This window comes from Syngnathus typhle, linkage group LG5 (genome assembly GCF_033458585.1).
Source record: "Syngnathus typhle isolate RoL2023-S1 ecotype Sweden linkage group LG5, RoL_Styp_1.0, whole genome shotgun sequence".
NCBI classification, from domain to species: domain Eukaryota; kingdom Metazoa; phylum Chordata; class Actinopteri; order Syngnathiformes; family Syngnathidae; genus Syngnathus; species Syngnathus typhle.
The window spans coordinates 12227792-12245002 of NC_083742.1; the positions used below are offsets into that span (position 1 = coordinate 12227792).

The window sequence follows — 17211 nt, forward strand, 5'->3', positions numbered from 1 at the left end:
GTCAATAAAAACATGTAGGTACTTAACTTCCACTTTCCCCTCTAGGCTCAGGGAGTGAAACATGCCTGGGGTAGAAAGTGAGCACAGAATGCATAGACACACCCAAGCAAGCTAACAAAAAAGTGTTGGAGAGTAGGCTGACTGTGGAGCAACAAGAGGGTGGGGCTTTTTTTTCTTTTTTATATACAGAGTGAGAACAGATAAGTTGAGTTTGCAGAACAGAAGGGGCAGGAGTCATAGTCCTACACAGTCATTTACTTTCATTCTGTAAGGTTTACAAGTAATCCAGCTGCACGTTTTTAAGGACAATCATTGCATTTCAGCTTGAAGCAAGACTGCAGCACCTTTCAGCGTAGGAAAGCCAAAACACAAAAAGAAAAAGGAATCAACACACAGACATGAAGGACAAAGTGAGGAAGGGAGCAGCAGGAAGAACTCAAGCCAAGACGAACGGTGAGAAATCCAAACATGCTTGTGACTTTACTTTTCTTTTCCTTCTTTTTCTTTCGTACCTCCCCCCGTTGGAGAGTAAAAGGGGGGTGGGACATTCAACATGCTTCTGCTGCTATGAGTATGTCTGCCTTTTGGTATTCATAGTGCAAATTCAGAGGGGAGGGAAAAAACTGATATCCAGGAATTAATGAGTCTTCATTCTCCTACAATTTAACGTTGCCACTCCTCTTAGACAGATTGGAGTGGTTACGGTAGAATGTGTGCTGGCCTGTCTGCAGGTGAGAGTGCCCCAAGGCCTTCTTATCCTCCTAAATGTATTGGCACACTGGTCAACGCCTTATTACAACGTGACAACAAGTGACCTTTGGTTAAATAAGACTTAAACACGCTGAGTTTTGGGCATGAGAATTAACTTGTCAACTATGAAGGTTTGTGCAATAGTAAGAAAAGGATGGTGGCGGAATGCCAGAAAAGGGGAGGAAACTTCCTCCAACCAATTGTGAAGAGTGAAGCTGCTGTTTGGGTGATTTCCAGTGGTGGACTCCCACGCTGACAGCAAGGGTTTTATTGTAGAACAGCCACATTCCTCCTAAATGAGTGTGCACTGCTTGGAGAAGGTGTAGTAGCATGCACATGCATGCATGTATGCACGGCTGAAGCAGTGTTAGTTTGGGTTGTAGCACTTTGCAGTTTCCACATGCCGCTGCTGGGTGTGGCTGTCACTTCAACCTTGGATGACATGAAGGCTGATAGGCAAATTCAACAGGTTTAGTCACAATGTAGGTTATACATGCTAGGTCCTGCTTTTTTTAATTGAGTAGTTATTTGTATGCCAGTAAAGACACACCCCCTGTTTTTCTTTTCTTTTTTTCCGTTGCCGAAATTCACTTTCACCTACCAATGCGCTTGCTCATTCTCCCTTTTTGTGTGTCATGTTTACTACACGTTAAATTGTTCATTGACTTAAGGCCTGTGAGTGTCAAACATTTTACACCAAGTCCTACGTTAAAAAAAATATTATCCAAGGGATCAACAAAATGACTAACTGTAGTTAGCTTATGGTAATTTGTGTTCATCAGAACCAATTTAATATTTATCAGCATAAATTATCCATTTAAAAGGTATTGCAGAAAAGTTCAATACAAATTGTACCTGAATGTTAAGTTAAATACAGCTCAACTGTGCTTCAAGCGAGAAGGGAAACATTTAGTGCAATACTTGGCTGTAACCAGCAGAGGTACTGTTGATTCAGTCTCAAATACTTTGTGGTCTCCAGAACTCCTCCAAGCAGTAGTCGATTCAGTGCAAGACTGGATTTGCACCTGAGCTGAGGACATTCCAAGGGATTTATTCATTTTCTCTGCAGCCATTTAAGTCAAATGGGCAGTATTTAACGAACAGTATGAAGAGTGGCTTCCTGGTTTCTCCCTCCAAACAGACATTATCAGTGCTACCCATGGAAAAGATGCTCCGACAATCAAGCAAGACGACTCATCATTCCCGGTCAAGATCCAGGGAGCAGGATTGGAGCCTTTTGAGTTTCAGGTACAAAACACACTTGTTTTCCTCATTCTGTATCTAATCTCATCGGATTGTGCAAGTTTGAGAGTGGTGTTCATTTAAAAATATTATTATGTTTATTATACTTTGCATTTTTGCCATAAAGTATATACAGTAAAATTGTGACTATTTCATTCCTGTGTTGTTTTCTTTTTGTGTGCAAAGGTTCGTGTATTTTGGCTGGTTCAAGACGCGCTAACGACTTTGCTCTCGAGAGATGAAGTTGCTCCGCGCACCAACCTGTCCCTGGCCTTCGCTGGTGCAACCCTCGACCCCCTTGTCGGATTGCAAAATGTCAAAGGACTCAAACCTGGTGCAATCCTTCGTCTGGTTGAAGGTACAGCACCTTGTTTCTGTCATTGATTTCTACTGAATGGGTTGTATTTACAGCAAATATACCGATTGATATCAATGGCACTTTTCGTCATCATCGATCATTAAATCAGAATATTGATTTTTGAAATGCTCATCAAATTAACTCATAAAATACAATTTTCAGAAATAAATGCACAGTTGAGGTGACATTTTTAGTTTGCCCTCATTCAAACATTTACTCTATGTGACTTTGACTATCCAGAGCCTTTCACCGCCCGCTCAGCAAAGCAGCACTTGTCTCGAGTCCTCGAGCTGTTGCGGGCTTCTGGACCTCGGGATGCATTGAGAGAAGGACGTTCACCAAGCATACTGGAAACACTTACGCATGCGCAAACATCAGGTGAGCACGTTTGTATACTTCACGTGTTTTCATTTCAGAGGTCATTGTCGAGACAAATCTGAAAAACTGTGCATTATTACTGCTGCAGAAACGAGCTTGCCAAATGGAAAGAATCTGAAACGCTCGTCAAGCAACCCAAAACCAGAAGCAGCCAATAATGACTGCACACCCCCCCAGTACCTCCTGCCTGGTTCCTCCGACAGACCACTGATGGCCCTATTACCACAAAGCTCCAAACCACAAGTGAGATACTGTCTGTACTAATACATTCAATCGGATTGCGCAATTCGATACTGTCATTAACCTGTTGAGTTTTGTCATCATCAGGTCCCAAGCTACCTTCAGGACTTGTCTCTTAGCTCTTGGGACCCTCCTCCAGGACACAGGAAGCTGCAAGGAGACTTTATGTATATTACAGTGGTGACCACAGAGGGACAAAAGTGTGACATTACATCATGTCCGAAAGGTTTCTTTGTTAACAGGTAACGATTTAAGATGATTTAAGATTATTTTCAGTTTTATATTATCATTGCCGTAGATCGCATCATCAACTCTTGGTCTAATTCATTTCAGATCTACACCAGAAGCATTTGATCCCCGCCCTTCCCAGTCATCACCATTGTGCCACTGCTTCACGGATCTGCTCTGTCACATCAGTCCTGCCTTCAAACAAGCTTTTACTAAAAACAGGTAAAACTACAAGAGCATGAAACAACATACAGTACTTGTGTTTGTATCAAAACACTGTGGTGAGCGGAAGTTTCATGAGTAAGGCAGAAGATACAAAAATTGCTTTTATTATGAAGTCGAACACAAACATAAATGGCATAGTCCTCTTCAATCCTAAAAGCCATTTAACTAAGACAGTTTAAGTAAGATGTATGTTGTGTTGAGTCTAATTTTATAGCGACTCACACTATAAAAAAATAAAATAATAATAAATTGTGTAACAACCATGCAAAAATCGCTTGCTTTTGTTTGCGCTTTACTGTAGTTAGCAGGCAGGATGAAGCATGTTAGGGTTATATTTAACAAAATTCCATTTGCATTATCAGGCAAAGGGAACGGTTCCATTGTTACTCAATTACAGGAAAACGAAACAATAGATCACCCACAAACTGACACTTTGCAAAAGTAACTCTTTACTACCTGATTATTTATAATCCAAAACCAAAGTGAAATTTTACAAGATGGTCTGTATGGATTGAGATTGCTTTTGTGGTTTCTTTCAGACATGACATATCCCAAGTGGACATGATGCCTACTCCTTATCAAACCCTGTGCTGGCTCGGTCCTCCCTGCGCCACCCGCACTCACAAAAACACCTTCAGCAGGCTAGGAGTGGATGATCAACCAGCAAACCAGGTTATTAATACAAATGGGACTTCTTAACGATATACGTACCTAAGTGACGCTGAGTCCTTCATGCATCTCTGCTATAGGCTCCAGACTGGAATGAAGAGCTGCAAGCAGCCAGAGATCGTCCACAAACAAGCCTGGAGGAGAGATTGCAGAGGGAGCGAGCTCTCCTGCAGGTAACCGAAAAACATCAATTCAAATTCGATTACGATGAGTGTCATTATAAATCTTTGTCTTTACACCTTATTCTTTCCTTAGGTAAACAGTGCATTTGTGAGAACCGTGTCCCAGGGGGCGGAGACTGTGGTTGAAGGTTTTGCTGAACCAGTCAATGGTAACCCCGAGGATCCAGCTTTCCTGTTTGGTGGCCTCTTCATGAGCCAGGGCGCAGCTAGTACAGTGTTTGGTGGGGAGAGGGGCCGCAGGTAGGGACAGTATATTGTGGTTACGAGACCGTCTCAATTAGCTTCGTGACTCGGAGGTGATTTAATTCAATATTTTGACATTGTGTCATTTCAGGGCTGCTCAGAGACTGGAGCTGAAAGGAGTGCAGGTGTACAGTGATCTGCAGGGGCTGCAAGGTTTGCACACTCTACCTACAGCTATTGTCGACTACAGAGGCGTGCGCCTGTCAGCCCAAGGTTTAGCTCCTGGCTTGGAAGGCACTGAGCAGGAGGAGGGAACCCCACCCGTCTCACGGTACTTCCTTATAATTCTATTTCTGTGTACATCACTTTTACATCCGCATCAATAACTTGTATTCATTGGTGTGTATCATTGTGCAATTTACCGCTGACAGATCTAATTACATCAACCTTAATTTCTCTGGAGGATCTCTCAGGGTGTCCGCAAAACAAAAAACATTTTTTAGTGTACTCAAACAATTATTCTGGAAACTAAAGATTGGATGGATGAAACTGTGAACAACAAATCCTGGGGAAAACAACGGAAAAAAACAGGGGGGGCAGGGCCCCAGCAAGGCCTTCTCTAGCGCCGCCACTGACTTCACTAATAAAAACGTTTGTCTTAGTCGACGTTTCCTGCTGTATTTAGTTGAACGAGCTCATCCATTTGTCTTTGGTGTAGGGGGTTGCTCTATGGAGTGAATGCTGGCTTGCAGGAGTCTCCCCATCGCAGACGCATCCTGGAACTGCTGGCTCATGCTGCCAAAGCGCTTTCTCTCCAGAGACATATTGTCTTAGCACCCAATGGACATCGGGTACCACTGTTTACGTCAGTGGACGCACAAGGACTGCTGGGGGCAGACGGGCGCTTCTACATACTAGATGTGTTTAGGACTTTTCCAGCTGATGCCAACTACTGTCTAGAAGTCAAAAGTCAGATAATAAGTGGAGAAGAGGTACAGAAAGAAAGCTGCAATGGGGCTGAGGAAAAGAGTGTAAATGATGGCTGGCCACTGAATTATCAGAAAGACTTTGACATTCCCAAGAGATTTCCTCACAGCTTGTGTCGGCTGAGACCAGAGCTGATGCAGATTTTCATTCAGCACAAGTGAGTTGAATTGGATTTGATAACATCTTTTATTTGTTTTCATTTCATTAAAGTCTTGTGCTTATTTTAGACACACTCAGTTCACACAGCTCGTCAGGGAGAAATTGGACAACAATGGAGGCTTTGAAGAATGTGCGACAGCTTGTAAGAAATTCGATAAAATGCGGTTCATATTGTGCAAAGTTGACAATTTACATCAAGGATTCTGTTTTGCAGGCGACTCTCGAGCTACTGATGCAATACGGGCTGCTTGTAAAGAAGTCGGCTCCCTTAGTGAAATCATCTTTGAGATGCGATTTTGCCCAAATGTCCTCTCTCCAGGTACCAAGAGAAATGAAAGTTAATCAATCAATAATTTGCACAAGCGTTACATCATATGCTTCTCGTCGCGTGTATACAGGAGTATCATTCCCCAGCGCTGAAAGCGAATCGGTACAGATCCATGAAAAGTTACTGCGAGAAGCTGCAGCTTTCATCGTCACGCATCAGATACCAGCTTTTGTACGTACTTCCATTGATTATATTGCGTAAACATCCGTTGTTGGATGGTTACAGTACTGCTTTAAGTACCAATGTGCACATTTCCAGGTGGAGTCTAATCTACAAAGTAATGTGACCCCAATGGATGGAGCTTCTCTAAAGGAAGCCCTACACGAGAAGGGCATCAACCTACGCTATCTGGGCCATGTTGTCAAAACCATCAACCAGTCAAAACACAAGGAGCGCCTCAGGCATTTAATGGTAATTCAGTTGAACTAGCCTTGATCATGTGAGCACTTTACAGAAACGATTGACTAAAATTCCTTGTGTTTTCGCCAGAGAATAGTCATGAGTGAAATATTAATGCGCTCAACAAGGAGAGTCTTCAACACTTTCCTCCAGGTACTTTGAATTTTTTTGAATTGACGTTTTACATTGTCATGAAATAGCATTTGGGTTTCATTTCATTTTTTTGCAGGGCGTGGACATGCCTTGTCTAGCAACAGCAGTCAGTCACTTCCTGTGCTGCCTATTGGTCCCTCACTTCACAGCCACCGCCCTGGGAGAGGAGACGAAAAAGAAATCAAAGCGCCGCGGCAAAGGGCCCGGGGCCACGGAGAGCACGCCCTGGAGCACGCTCACTGCAGCCGAGCTGTGGAATCAAGTCTGCCAGGATGCTGTTGAAACATACAGCCTCTCTGACACTCTTGGGTAAGACCGTTGCTTTTGTTGCTAAAGTTTGTTTTTAATGCGAGTTACAACAACTGCCATTTTTCTTTTTGACAGGTCCGGTCTGAACCAACTGGTTGAACGCTACAGGCTTCAGAAAATCTCCCTGCTTAGAGAGTTTTGTTTAAAGACTGGAGTACAGGTAGTAAAGAAAATACAATAGTGCTCAGTTTATCTTTTTTTTGGGGGGTTATACTAGAGTTTGACGCGCTTGTCAGCATTTTACGAAGTTAGGATAAATACAAATCAGTTAGTGTCTAGATTTTGTGTAAATAAGCTAACAAACAGAAATCAAAGCAGAACCTGTTTGTTCATTCGTGTTTATTTTGTGTCTCCACCAGCTGAGACTGAGGGACTACTTGTTCGACAGCCATGGTAAAGTTCCCATCGGACCCGACGACATCATCAACATCTTCCCTCTTGTCAAACACGTTCAGATGCCAACTTCAGATGCTTCCAAGGCATTCCGCGCTGCACAGAACTACTTTGAGAAAGGTGCAGGAGTCAATCTGAATCCTGGTATTGAGGTGTTTGACCTTTTTTAACCTTAACATTTCTTTCCAATGGCAGGTCTGTTGGATCAAGCCCATGAACATTTAAAAGATGCTGCATATTTGTTTGGTAGAGTGTGTGATGATCTCCATCCTGAGGCGTGTTATTGCCACAGCCTGTTGGCCAAATTGGCATTCCTACAGGGTAAAACTGCTGAGGTAGGCTGCAACTTTTCTCGCTGTCCACAATTAAAGGCAGTTGTATCACACAGCACGAGACCAAATTTAATGTGAGCAACTTGGCACATTGGTGCAAGTATCATGCTGGATTAGCTCAGCAAAGAAGAAATAGCAAAGGAGGGATTGCCATTTTGAAAAGGCCTTTAAGGTCATTCAATGTAGTTGATGAAAAGCAAATAATGTAAAATATACACACTATTCAATTTGTCTTCCAAGTTTGCCTGGCAAGAAGAAGAAAAACATTACTTGAATAATATTTTCATCTTTCTTTGTTCCTAAGGCCCGCAGTGTCCAATTGAGAGCAGTGGTAATCAGTGAGAGGGTGCTCGGGTTTGACCACCCCAACACTATCCATCAATATGTAAGTACAAAAACAAGCTCTCCTTTTCACACATTACTACCCACAACGCCAGCTCTCGAGGGTGACAATGATTTCTTCATTTATTGATTTATTTTATGCTTCTCTTTCCATAGGCCCTCTTGGCCGTGTATGTTCTTGCCGGAAGGGAGACCAAACTGGCCCAGAAATGTTTGCTTAGAGCACGTCTACTTCTGCTAACCATCCATGGCGAGGACCACCCATACATTGCCAGGCTAGATGTAGGTTCTTTTCTAAATATTATTATTAACCTTGTCACCATTCTAAATAACATTGTTGTCCTTGCAGAGTTGTCTTGGCTTGCTTTTAAAAGGGGACCAAGGAGGGAAATACTTAAAAAACGCCCTCAGACTCAACGCTTCTTTCTTCGGCCCAACAAATCTGCACACTGCCCTCTCGTAAGATTCACCTATGCCATCATTTGGCCACATTCCCAAACTCATGACTTTTCCCTCTTTCTTATGCAGTCACCATCTGGTGTCCCAGTGGCTGTGCAGTAAAGGAGACTACAGAGGTGCTATGAATCACGAAAAGGAGGCCCTTGCTGCTTTTACTGCCTTGGTCAGCATCACTTTTCTTTTTCTTTTTTTCTTTAGACAACTCAATTAGAATCAGTTGCATTTAATGCCACCGCTTTTCTTTTCCGCAGTTTGACGAGGATCACCCTCAGGCACGATGCAGCAAAGAATTTCTCTGCACGATAACCAAGCAGGCCGTGCAGGTAGAACGTTCCCTCAGACAGGCTGGACCTAATGTTACCGAACAAACGGTGGAGGTAAGAAGCAACTTGTTTAAACGTTCGGAGGGATGGTCTGTTAACCCCTTGATGCCCTCTGGTCTTTTTTTCCAGTGCCTGACCCCTACAAATGAAACAATTCTGGACCAGATGGTTCTGGTCACTGGGATTAAGAAGATTGCGGTCATGTAAATTGAAGAAAATATTAAATAGGAGATTTTCAAGATAACACCACCCATGCATTTAAATTAATTCTTGATTTGTGTGTTGATAGTGACAAGTTCCAGGAGTTCAAGCAGAGACACAAGGAACTGAAGGCAGCCGTGGCAAAAGAGCTGATGAGCAAAGCAGCTAACGAGCTGTTGGAGGTTACGAACGGACAAGCAAAGGAGCCAGCTCGAGAAACAGGAAGTGGCGAGGAAGTTCTGAACAGTCCAAGCCTGGCTGTGGAGGAAACTACTGAGAGTCAGCGAGTGGAAGAAACCTCAGTCGACACGGTCGCCCCAGCTAACGGTCACGTGGTAGAAGATAAAACAGAAGTGGATGGAGACGAAGCAGAGCCCAGCCAAAGGGTGGTTTTGGATGCTGAAGCCAAAATGGAGGATTGTGCTGATGGTGACTCGAGTGCAAGAAATGGCATCAAAGCCGCTGAAGACGTGCGATGTGACCCATCTGAGGAGACCAAGCCAGATGACGTTACTGAGAGCCCCAAGAGTAAGGGGACATGGGCAGATGTTGTCTCAAACATGACCACAGCTGGACAATCAGGAAGCAACGGTGTGAAAAGCATCTCTGTAAATGGAACAGATCAAGTTTGAAAACATCGGACGGAAGAAATGAGTGTAGCAGCCCACTGTAACGTAAACTGAGACGTCCTGAGCTGTGTCCATGCTGGGGGATGTCTGTATGCTCCAGCGCTATTTTTCTTTTAACAATAAACTTTTTATCGTGGTGCTTTCCCCTTTTTGTACTGATTGAATCTTTTAAACACTCACACTTTCACAAAACCATTGTTCATGTAAATATCATTTGCAGTCACAGTTAAGAAGCAATAGATCTGATTTCATGACAGCACGATGCTGACGTACATCAACGTCTGCAGTTTTGAAGATTAGGGTTCAACTCTGGCATTTCTTTGTGGAGTTTGCATTGTAATTATAAATTGATTGAAGATTTTAAATTGTCCATGGATGTGAATGTGACTGGTTGTCTCCAGTGTGCCCTGATAATGACTGGCAACCAATCAAGGGTGTTATTGATCAAATTTAGTGGGATTGGGCAGAATGGGAGAATTAACAACTTGCGGTCCCTTTTCAGTTCAGAGAAATATCCGAGTCCACGTTTTGCAGCTAGCCTTTGTGATCAAACGTTAACTGTTATTACGGAAGCCGACACACGCCCTGTTTTCCCCAACTCCTGTCAAACACATAAAACAGGTATACAGAGGAAACCACACCTATTTTTATTATCCCCAAAATGCCAAGGCGCGACAAGATAGGTGCAACAGAAACTGCTCTTATGTTCAAGTTTCCTTTTCTGTCTTTTTGCTCATATTTACTATAAAGCTAAAACAACTACAGAGGTCCTGTTTTCTGCTTTTGAAGTCAGTCTCAAACAGGTCCATCTCATTTCTCCTCAATGATGTATATTTTAATATCAAATTAAAATGACTTTGGTGATATTACGCTGGGCGTCGGCATAGCAGTAGTAAAGGAGGCCGTGAGCACATATTTCCAAAGGGAAGCAGGAGGATGAACAAGAGCGGGCCACCAGGCCCTGAGGTACACTATGGGAAAGCACTTCCCCACCCTTTAGAACAGGGGTGTCAAATTCTTTTTTTGTCCCGGGCCGCATCGTAATCATAGTTTCCTTCGGAGGGCCATTATGACTGTCATCCCAAATAAATGTATCAACATCTCATTATATAAAGTATATAGGCTAAACAACAAACTGATGACTAACTCGTTTTGAAATCAGAGACTAGTAAAAACAGTTTATTTTTAAAAGATGAATGGTAATGATGAAGCAACATATCTATTGTGAAGTGAAGACAATTTGCAATTGTATTGACACAAAGTCGATGCACAATTTTCCTTCGCAGGCCAAATATAATTGCACTGAGTGCCACATTTGGCCCACGGGCCAGAGTTTGAATGATGAATCCAGTAGTTCATGTCCTTTCTCCATTCTGCGATTCTTTTTGTATTATTTCCAAATCAGAGCAGTGCTGATAATGTGGCTCAGGCGGCTCTGTCCAGGTAGACTGATTAAGAGTGTTTAGTTTGCTATAATTAAAGATCATGAGTGCAGTGTCACTAAAGATGTCAGTCAGATGAGATGGACAGTTCAGTTTTCTCTCCTCACACATAGTCACTGCCTGGCTGATGAAGCTGTAGTCCCGCTTGAACTCTCTCTCAATCATTCTGTTCGGATGGATGGGAAAAAAACAAATTAATAAAAATTACAATCCTATTTCCAATCCAATATGTATTGTACAAACCTCTCCCTCATGCCACCAAAGCTGTTTCCGATTATTACCACAAATGGCAGACATTTTGGACTCCAGTTCTTCCACAAGAGGTTGTTGTACAAGGCTTTCCCACAATGCATGAGATAAAAAAGCGTAGGTTTTGTAGCCAGTCGTTTCCCTTCCTGCATGTCAGAGGGTGAAAATTCAAAGTTAATGAATAATCGCATACCTAACTATGCATGTATACCAACTCATTATCTCACCAACCTCATTATCTGTTAGTACAGTTAGGCCCAACTCTCGGAGTACATCTTTTTCTCCATGGGAGAAAGCAGGATCAAAAACTAAACAGTCTTTTAATGGAATCTAGGAGAGGCACATTCAGTTAGGTTAGTATACTTGAACATTGACATACACAACTGACCACATCAACATATACTTTCACCATTGCTGCATCCAGAAGAAGGAGCATTACTGCAAGCTGATAACGAGCAGACACGCATGAAGAAAAGGTGCCCAGTCCGTAACACACACATTCAAGTGGACATATTTTGGCATCTAAACTGTCTTGCAGCTGGCTTGTCGAGACCTCCTTGTCCTTTTGGTTCAATGACACCGCCGCCAGCATCTGCTCTGGTGACATAATCAAAGACAATAATGGTGAATCTAATCTGCTGTTTTGGCTTTTTAGTAGGAGAAATAATGAGAAATAACTTTTGTCTCAATTGAAGGGACACTAACCATTCCATTCTTTCCAAAACCCTTCGCATCTCATTTCAGCCCTGCAGAGAATGACAATGAGTATAAAAGTCTGAAATGATAGGATAAATCAAAGTTTTAGCTCCGTTAACACATCTTACACTGTTTCTCTGATTCTTTTAAGAGTCTTCCCAACATCCAGTGGTTCAATGCAATGGGATGGAGATCTTTGGAACAACTTCAAACTTCTGGATGCGCCTTTTCGTCGACGTTGCACTTGCCATTCACCGTCTATGGCAGACATTTTAATTTAATTCGAATATGTATGTGCAACGAATAAATAACGATTTTGCGTTTTCTTTTATTCGCTTAGAATGTTAGTGACGCAAGGATATATTTTTGTGTGACACCAGTTTTCTACTTCCGGAGCGATGTCTGATCCGGGAGCAAATAATATTTGTGTTATTTAATTTTACTATTTATTATTTATATTTAAACTAGAATCTATACGAAACTTGATGAGTGGTCGTTTGTGTCCCATGATTTACAACTACATTTTAATATCAAAACGGTGGTCAATAGCGTAAATATTTCTTTCCCCCGGAAGTACTCAAAGTGTTCCTGTGTGTGGTGCGCCTAGAAGCTAGTTACCGTTAGCTATCGGACTATCTTTGATGCTACAAGAAAGAACACCCATTTATTCCGTATAGAAATAGGTAATGTGAATTAAAAGTAAGTGGTTGTCGTTTAATGTATTTTTACTAATACATCAAAACGCCGGTTTTATTTATATACGGTTTCCTAATGACGTCTACAGTTAGCAAATAATTCAGATAGATGCGAGGTTCTTGATTTGTTACGTTTCTGATTCAAACAACAAAATGTATGTTATTTTTTTTATATGAATATAATTGATTATCACGTGCATGCTCTCAATGCATTTGAAATGTTTTTAATCTTGACCCCGGTTGTTTCCCTGGGTTTGTTTCATCGTTCTTTTCAGAATGTCAATGTCACACCTGTATGGACGGAGGGATGCAGAGGAAGATGGTGTAGATATTGAAAAATTTGAAATCACAGATTGGGATTTGGCCAATGAGTTCAACCCAGACCGCCGCAGACACAGACAGACCAAGGAGCAAATGACTTATGGCATCTGGGCAGAAGGTGACTCTGATGAGGACGAGAGACCCCAATTTGGAGGCAAGAGGTAAGTCATGGTGCTGTTTCCATGCTAAGCCACATCAATCCACGATAATCATTTGGAGGGAGCAAACAACTACTCGTTTTCAAAGAATAGATCATTAAATCAAGTATTTTTTTAGATCTAAAGACTACACTGCTCCAGTGAACTTTGTGAGTGCGGGATTAAGAAAACCTGCATCTGATGAGAAACAAGAAAACGAAGAAGAAGAAGAAGGTCCTGATGATTCTGATGATGACGTTCCTTCTGCACCACCGCCGCCTCGAGTGCTAACGACTAAAAAGCTTCAAAAGGTAAATGACGGTTTGATAAAGTGTTTGTTATTCCCTGAGTTGTATATTCTAACAGGTTTGTATAGTACAGTAAAACAAACAATGTTTTATTGTTCTTAACTTGTGGAAAACTGGTTGTGACTTTGCAGCAATAGTAAGATGCGGCTCCCGGGATGACAACAGTTGAGAAGCAATGCTTTTTTTGTTTTTCCAGGGTAATTTCTGTGGAAACCAGTCTCAAAGGTTTGCAGGGGGTATCCAAACTGGACAAGGAATTGGTTCTTGGGAGAAACACACAAAGGGAATTGGTCAAAAGCTGCTGCAGAAAATGGGCTATCAACCAGGCAGAGGCTTGGGCAAGAACGCGCAAGGTGTGCAGAATTATGGTTACTTTGTTTTAGGTTTGAGGAGGACTGAGATGCACAGTTTGTGACCATTTGCTTTATTAATCCTCCAGGTATCGTCAATCCTATTGAGGCAAAGGTGCGGAAAGGAAAAGGAGCCGTGGGTGCTTATGGCAATGAACGAACCGTACAAAGTCTTCAAGATTTTCCTGTAGTTGACTCGGACGAGGAGGAAGAAAAGGTAACATGCCAATGGTCTTGGCATTCAGATCTTCACCCTCAATTGTCTTAGCAATTAAAAGTAACCTTACGTTGTTATGACATTCTAAATCATCTGTCTCTTTAGGAGTTTCAGAAGGAACTAGGTCAGTGGCGTAAAGATCCAGCAGCCACCGGAGCAAGGAAGAAACCCAAGTACTCCTACAAAACTGTGGAGGAACTGAAGGCTACAGGCAAACTTGCCGGGCGCAGCACAGGAACATCTGCTGGACAGCTGGCACAAGTCAAGGTGAACTAATTAACCCTTTTTATTTGAGACTTGCTGTAGAATGATGTGTAGAAAACCACCCCTTGATATTGCAAGTAAATATAGTCTAAAAGAATGCTCCCCACCTCAGACATATCTTCCCATGTTTAGGTCATCGATATGACTGGAAGAGAGCAAAAGGTATATTCCAGTTACAGTCAGATGTCCAACAAGCACAGCGTACCAGAAGACGGTCCGGCAAGCACGTCCATGCGGGATCAGAAGGGATCCAGCTTTGGACTTCCTGAGCTTGAACATAACCTTCAACTTTTGATTGACCTTACGGAACAAGACATATTACAGGTTCAAGCAAGCTTCTTACAGATAAACACTTCATCCAAAACGTATCACATACCAACATCTGTTTTGCGGTCTCACAACCAATTGTGTAGTCGGCCCGCCGCTTGCAGCATGAGAAAGATGTGGTTGTCTCGCTGAGCCATGAGTCGCAGGCGCTGCAGACCAGGTTGGAAGAAGAACAAGACGCCATCCGTAGAATGGAAGCGGTGCTGGCATTGGTGGATCGTTTCCCTTCTGGAGACACAGCACCAGGCGAGGGACCCACTTTGCAGGTATGTTGTTTTATTTTATTTTATTGAGCAACCCACAGGACTGACAATCAGTGAGATGTGCAATTATCCTTATTGAAAATATGTTCTTAATTTTGCTTCCGTCAGGAGTGCGCTCGCATCTTTGAGACTTTACAGACAGACTATTATGAGGAATACAAGACGTTGGGTTTGGCTGACTTGGCTGTAGCTGTAGTTCACCCCTTACTCAAAGAAAAACTTTTTTCCTGGAATCCATTGAAGGTGTGTTACTCCTTTCACGTGTTATCAAGTAGGCTGGCATCTTTGATTTGCTCCTGTCAGACTTTGTGTTTGTTTGTTTCAGGACTCTTCTTATTGCCTTGAAGAGGTTGGTAAGTGGAGGGTCATTCTCGAATCTCGAAACCTTCTCAATAATGGGCAAGATTCAAACATGGACCCTTACCACAGGTAAAAGCAAACACATGAAATGGCCTCAACTTGTTTTGATGCCACGTGTGTGTGTTGTTCCAGGCTGCTGTGGGAAGTGTGGATCCCAGTGATGCGGTCCTGCGTGTCTGGTTGGCAGCCTCGCATGGTTGGGCCAATGGTGGACTGCGTTGAACTGTGGTCTTCTCTTCTTCCGCTTTGGATCTCAGATTATTTGCTTGCTCAGCTTGTTTTACCGCGGCTGCAGAGAGAGGCAAGACATATTTACGTTAACTCTATATTGTGGCAATGGGAAAGGTGGTTTTCTGCGTATTTCTTTTTACTGGTTTTTCCTTTGTGTATAATAGAGCATTTTGTATTGCATTTTTAATATTTGAAAAGTGCTATCTAAAAAAAAAAAAAAATCGATTTGGTGTTCAGTGTATAATCTGATATGACATTTTACTTTGTGTCTGCACCTCTCAACCGTGTTTTGTGATTACCAGGTGGATGCGTGGAACCCCTTAACAGACACGGTGCCCATTCACTCATGGATCCACCCTTGGCTGCCTCTTCTCCAATCGCGTCTTGAGCCTTTATACGCCCCCATCAGGAGCAAACTAGCTAATGCTTTGCAGCGGTGGCACCCCAGTGATGCCTCAGCACGCCTCATCCTGCAACCGTGGAAAGATGTTTTTAGCCTAGGAGCTTGGGAGGCCTTCATGGTGAAAAACATCATCCCTAAATTAGGTAAGCGTCTAATTCTTGTCCTTCACGCCTTTTTTACCCCCTATTCTTTTTCTGACGTTAAAGTGTTATTACATCTGGCCTCTTACAGCTCTGTGTCTGGAGGAGCTGGTTATCAACCCTCACCAGCAGCAAATGGAGCCCTTTAACTGGGTAATAGACTGGGAGGGAATGCTGTCACCATCTAGTCTGGTCTCCCTGCTGGACAAAAACTTCTTTCCGAAATGGCTGCAAGTAAGGAACTCTCACAAGCAAAGCAATGGAGCAACATAGCTTCTAACTCATATTTGACTTTGTTTGGTCTGTTCACAAAAGGTCCTGTGTTCATGGCTGAGCAACAGTCCTAATTATGAGGAAATCACCAAATGGTACCTTGGTTGGAAGACCATGTTCAGTGATGCCTTGTTGTCACAGACAGTCATAAAAGACAAGTTTAATGAAGCGTTGGACATCATGAACCGTGCAGTATCTTCGGGCATGGGTGGGTTTCAGGAAATACGTAGCGGTACAAGTCCGTGTCTGCATTTATTTCATGAAATATTAAGAGTCGAAGACATGGCATGACAACTTAGTGTGCTTCGTGTGTACCCACAGGTGGATACATGCAACCAGGTGCGAGAGAAAACATTGCATATCTCACTCAGACAGAGAGAAGAAAGGACTTCCACTATGAAGCCATGCAAGAGCGCAGGGATACGGAGAGTGTCGCTCACAGGGGTGCCAGTGTTAGTGTACCCACAAACTTCAAAGATCTCATCCAGACCAAGGCTGAGGAGAACAACATTGTGTTCATGCCCATAGTGGCCAAACGGCATGAGGGCAAACAGCTGTACACATTCGGGCGTATTGTCATCTACATAGACAGGGGTGTGGTATTCGTGCAAGGAGAAAAGACGTGGGTTCCCACATCCCTGCAGAGTCTGATAGATATGGCCAAGTGATTTTAAATACCAGTTATCATGTAAAAGTTAGGTACAGTAAATGTTCTATTTTGTGTGTGTGATTCCATCAGCTCGTATCACAATAATTATTGTATACTTGTTAAAACTATGTGGAGTTGCAAATAAATGATTTTCCGTAAAGAAAATCCCTATATTTTAAAAGTCAATGTATATGGCAAGAATGTCAGCCCTTTGTTTTTGTACAGTCCAAGTAAAGTGGTCATAGTCATAACAAATAACATACGAACTAAAGGATATTGGATTTTCTATTCAAACTCATTCGCATCTTAATACCCACAATATTTATAAACAGAGATGCTCCAATGTGCATAAAATAAAGGAACAGGAATTTGACTAAATATGAAATAATAAATATGTTTTTATTAAGTTACAGATGT

General features: G+C 42.5%; 3 protein-coding genes across 5 annotated transcripts; 2 read left to right on the forward strand and 1 right to left on the reverse strand.

Annotated features, from left to right (window-relative positions):
* Positions 1-181: 181 nt before the first annotated feature.
* Positions 182-9613, forward strand: si:ch211-166a6.5 (clustered mitochondria protein homolog). Its single transcript, XM_061279848.1, has 28 exons — positions 182-453; positions 1892-1998; positions 2179-2350; positions 2591-2728; positions 2817-2971; positions 3056-3210; positions 3302-3418; positions 3961-4093; positions 4171-4263; positions 4346-4512; positions 4607-4786; positions 5174-5599; positions 5670-5743; positions 5816-5920; positions 6000-6100; positions 6188-6340; positions 6419-6481; positions 6558-6790; positions 6866-6950; positions 7150-7303; positions 7379-7518; positions 7820-7900; positions 8014-8139; positions 8207-8316; positions 8386-8479; positions 8568-8693; positions 8769-8842; positions 8929-9613. The coding sequence occupies exons 1-28, from the start codon at positions 399-401 to the stop codon at positions 9470-9472; spliced, it is 4161 nt and encodes a 1386-aa protein (XP_061135832.1). The 5' UTR covers positions 182-398; the 3' UTR covers positions 9473-9613.
* A 1006-nt stretch (positions 9614-10619) lies between these two features.
* Positions 10620-12240, reverse strand: srrd (SRR1 domain containing). 2 transcript variants are annotated; one of them, XM_061279853.1, is made up of 6 exons: positions 11985-12240; positions 11866-11906; positions 11570-11757; positions 11392-11490; positions 11155-11306; positions 10620-11077 (listed from the first exon to the last, which is right to left on the reverse strand). In XM_061279853.1, exons 1-6 carry the CDS (start codon positions 12125-12127, stop codon positions 10825-10827), a joined length of 876 nt encoding a protein of 291 aa, XP_061135837.1. In that variant the 5' UTR covers positions 12128-12240; the 3' UTR covers positions 10620-10824. The 2 variants fall into 2 exon arrangements, with proteins under 2 accessions (XP_061135837.1, XP_061135838.1); XM_061279854.1 differs by having other exon boundaries at positions 10934-11077; positions 11193-11306.
* A 173-nt stretch (positions 12241-12413) lies between these two features.
* Positions 12414-16880, forward strand: tfip11 (tuftelin interacting protein 11). 2 transcript variants are annotated; one of them, XM_061278654.1, is made up of 15 exons: positions 12414-12555; positions 12827-13033; positions 13149-13320; positions 13514-13670; positions 13757-13884; positions 13990-14151; positions 14281-14472; positions 14562-14741; positions 14847-14981; positions 15064-15167; positions 15231-15399; positions 15632-15875; positions 15964-16106; positions 16188-16353; positions 16467-16880. In XM_061278654.1, exons 2-15 carry the CDS (start codon positions 12828-12830, stop codon positions 16811-16813), a joined length of 2505 nt encoding a protein of 834 aa, XP_061134638.1. In that variant the 5' UTR covers positions 12414-12555; position 12827; the 3' UTR covers positions 16814-16880. The 2 variants fall into 2 exon arrangements, with proteins under 2 accessions (XP_061134638.1, XP_061134639.1); XM_061278655.1 differs by having other exon boundaries at positions 12423-12539.
* The last annotated feature ends 331 nt before the right edge of the window (positions 16881-17211 follow it).

Coding starts and splice junctions, on each gene's coding strand:
- si:ch211-166a6.5 (XM_061279848.1), top strand. CDS start 399: ATGAAGGACAAAGTGAGGAAGGGAGCAGCAGGAAGAACTCAAGCCAAG. Junction 1,999..2,178: donor TGGAGCCTTTTGAGTTTCAG/GTACAAAACACA, acceptor TTGTGTGCAAAG/GTTCGTGTATTTTGGCTGGT. Junction 6,482..6,557: donor TCTTCAACACTTTCCTCCAG/GTACTTTGAATT, acceptor ATTTTTTTGCAG/GGCGTGGACATGCCTTGTCT.
- srrd (XM_061279853.1), bottom strand. CDS start 12,127: ATGTCTGCCATAGACGGTGAATGGCAAGTGCAACGTCGACGAAAAGGC. Junction 11,307..11,391: donor CTGTACTAACAGATAATGAG/GTTGGTGAGATA, acceptor TCTGACATGCAG/GAAGGGAAACGACTGGCTAC. Junction 11,078..11,154: donor TTTGGTGGCATGAGGGAGAG/GTTTGTACAATA, acceptor CCATCCGAACAG/AATGATTGAGAGAGAGTTCA.
- tfip11 (XM_061278654.1), top strand. CDS start 12,828: ATGTCAATGTCACACCTGTATGGACGGAGGGATGCAGAGGAAGATGGT. Junction 14,473..14,561: donor CGGAACAAGACATATTACAG/GTTCAAGCAAGC, acceptor CCAATTGTGTAG/TCGGCCCGCCGCTTGCAGCA. Junction 14,742..14,846: donor GCGAGGGACCCACTTTGCAG/GTATGTTGTTTT, acceptor TGCTTCCGTCAG/GAGTGCGCTCGCATCTTTGA.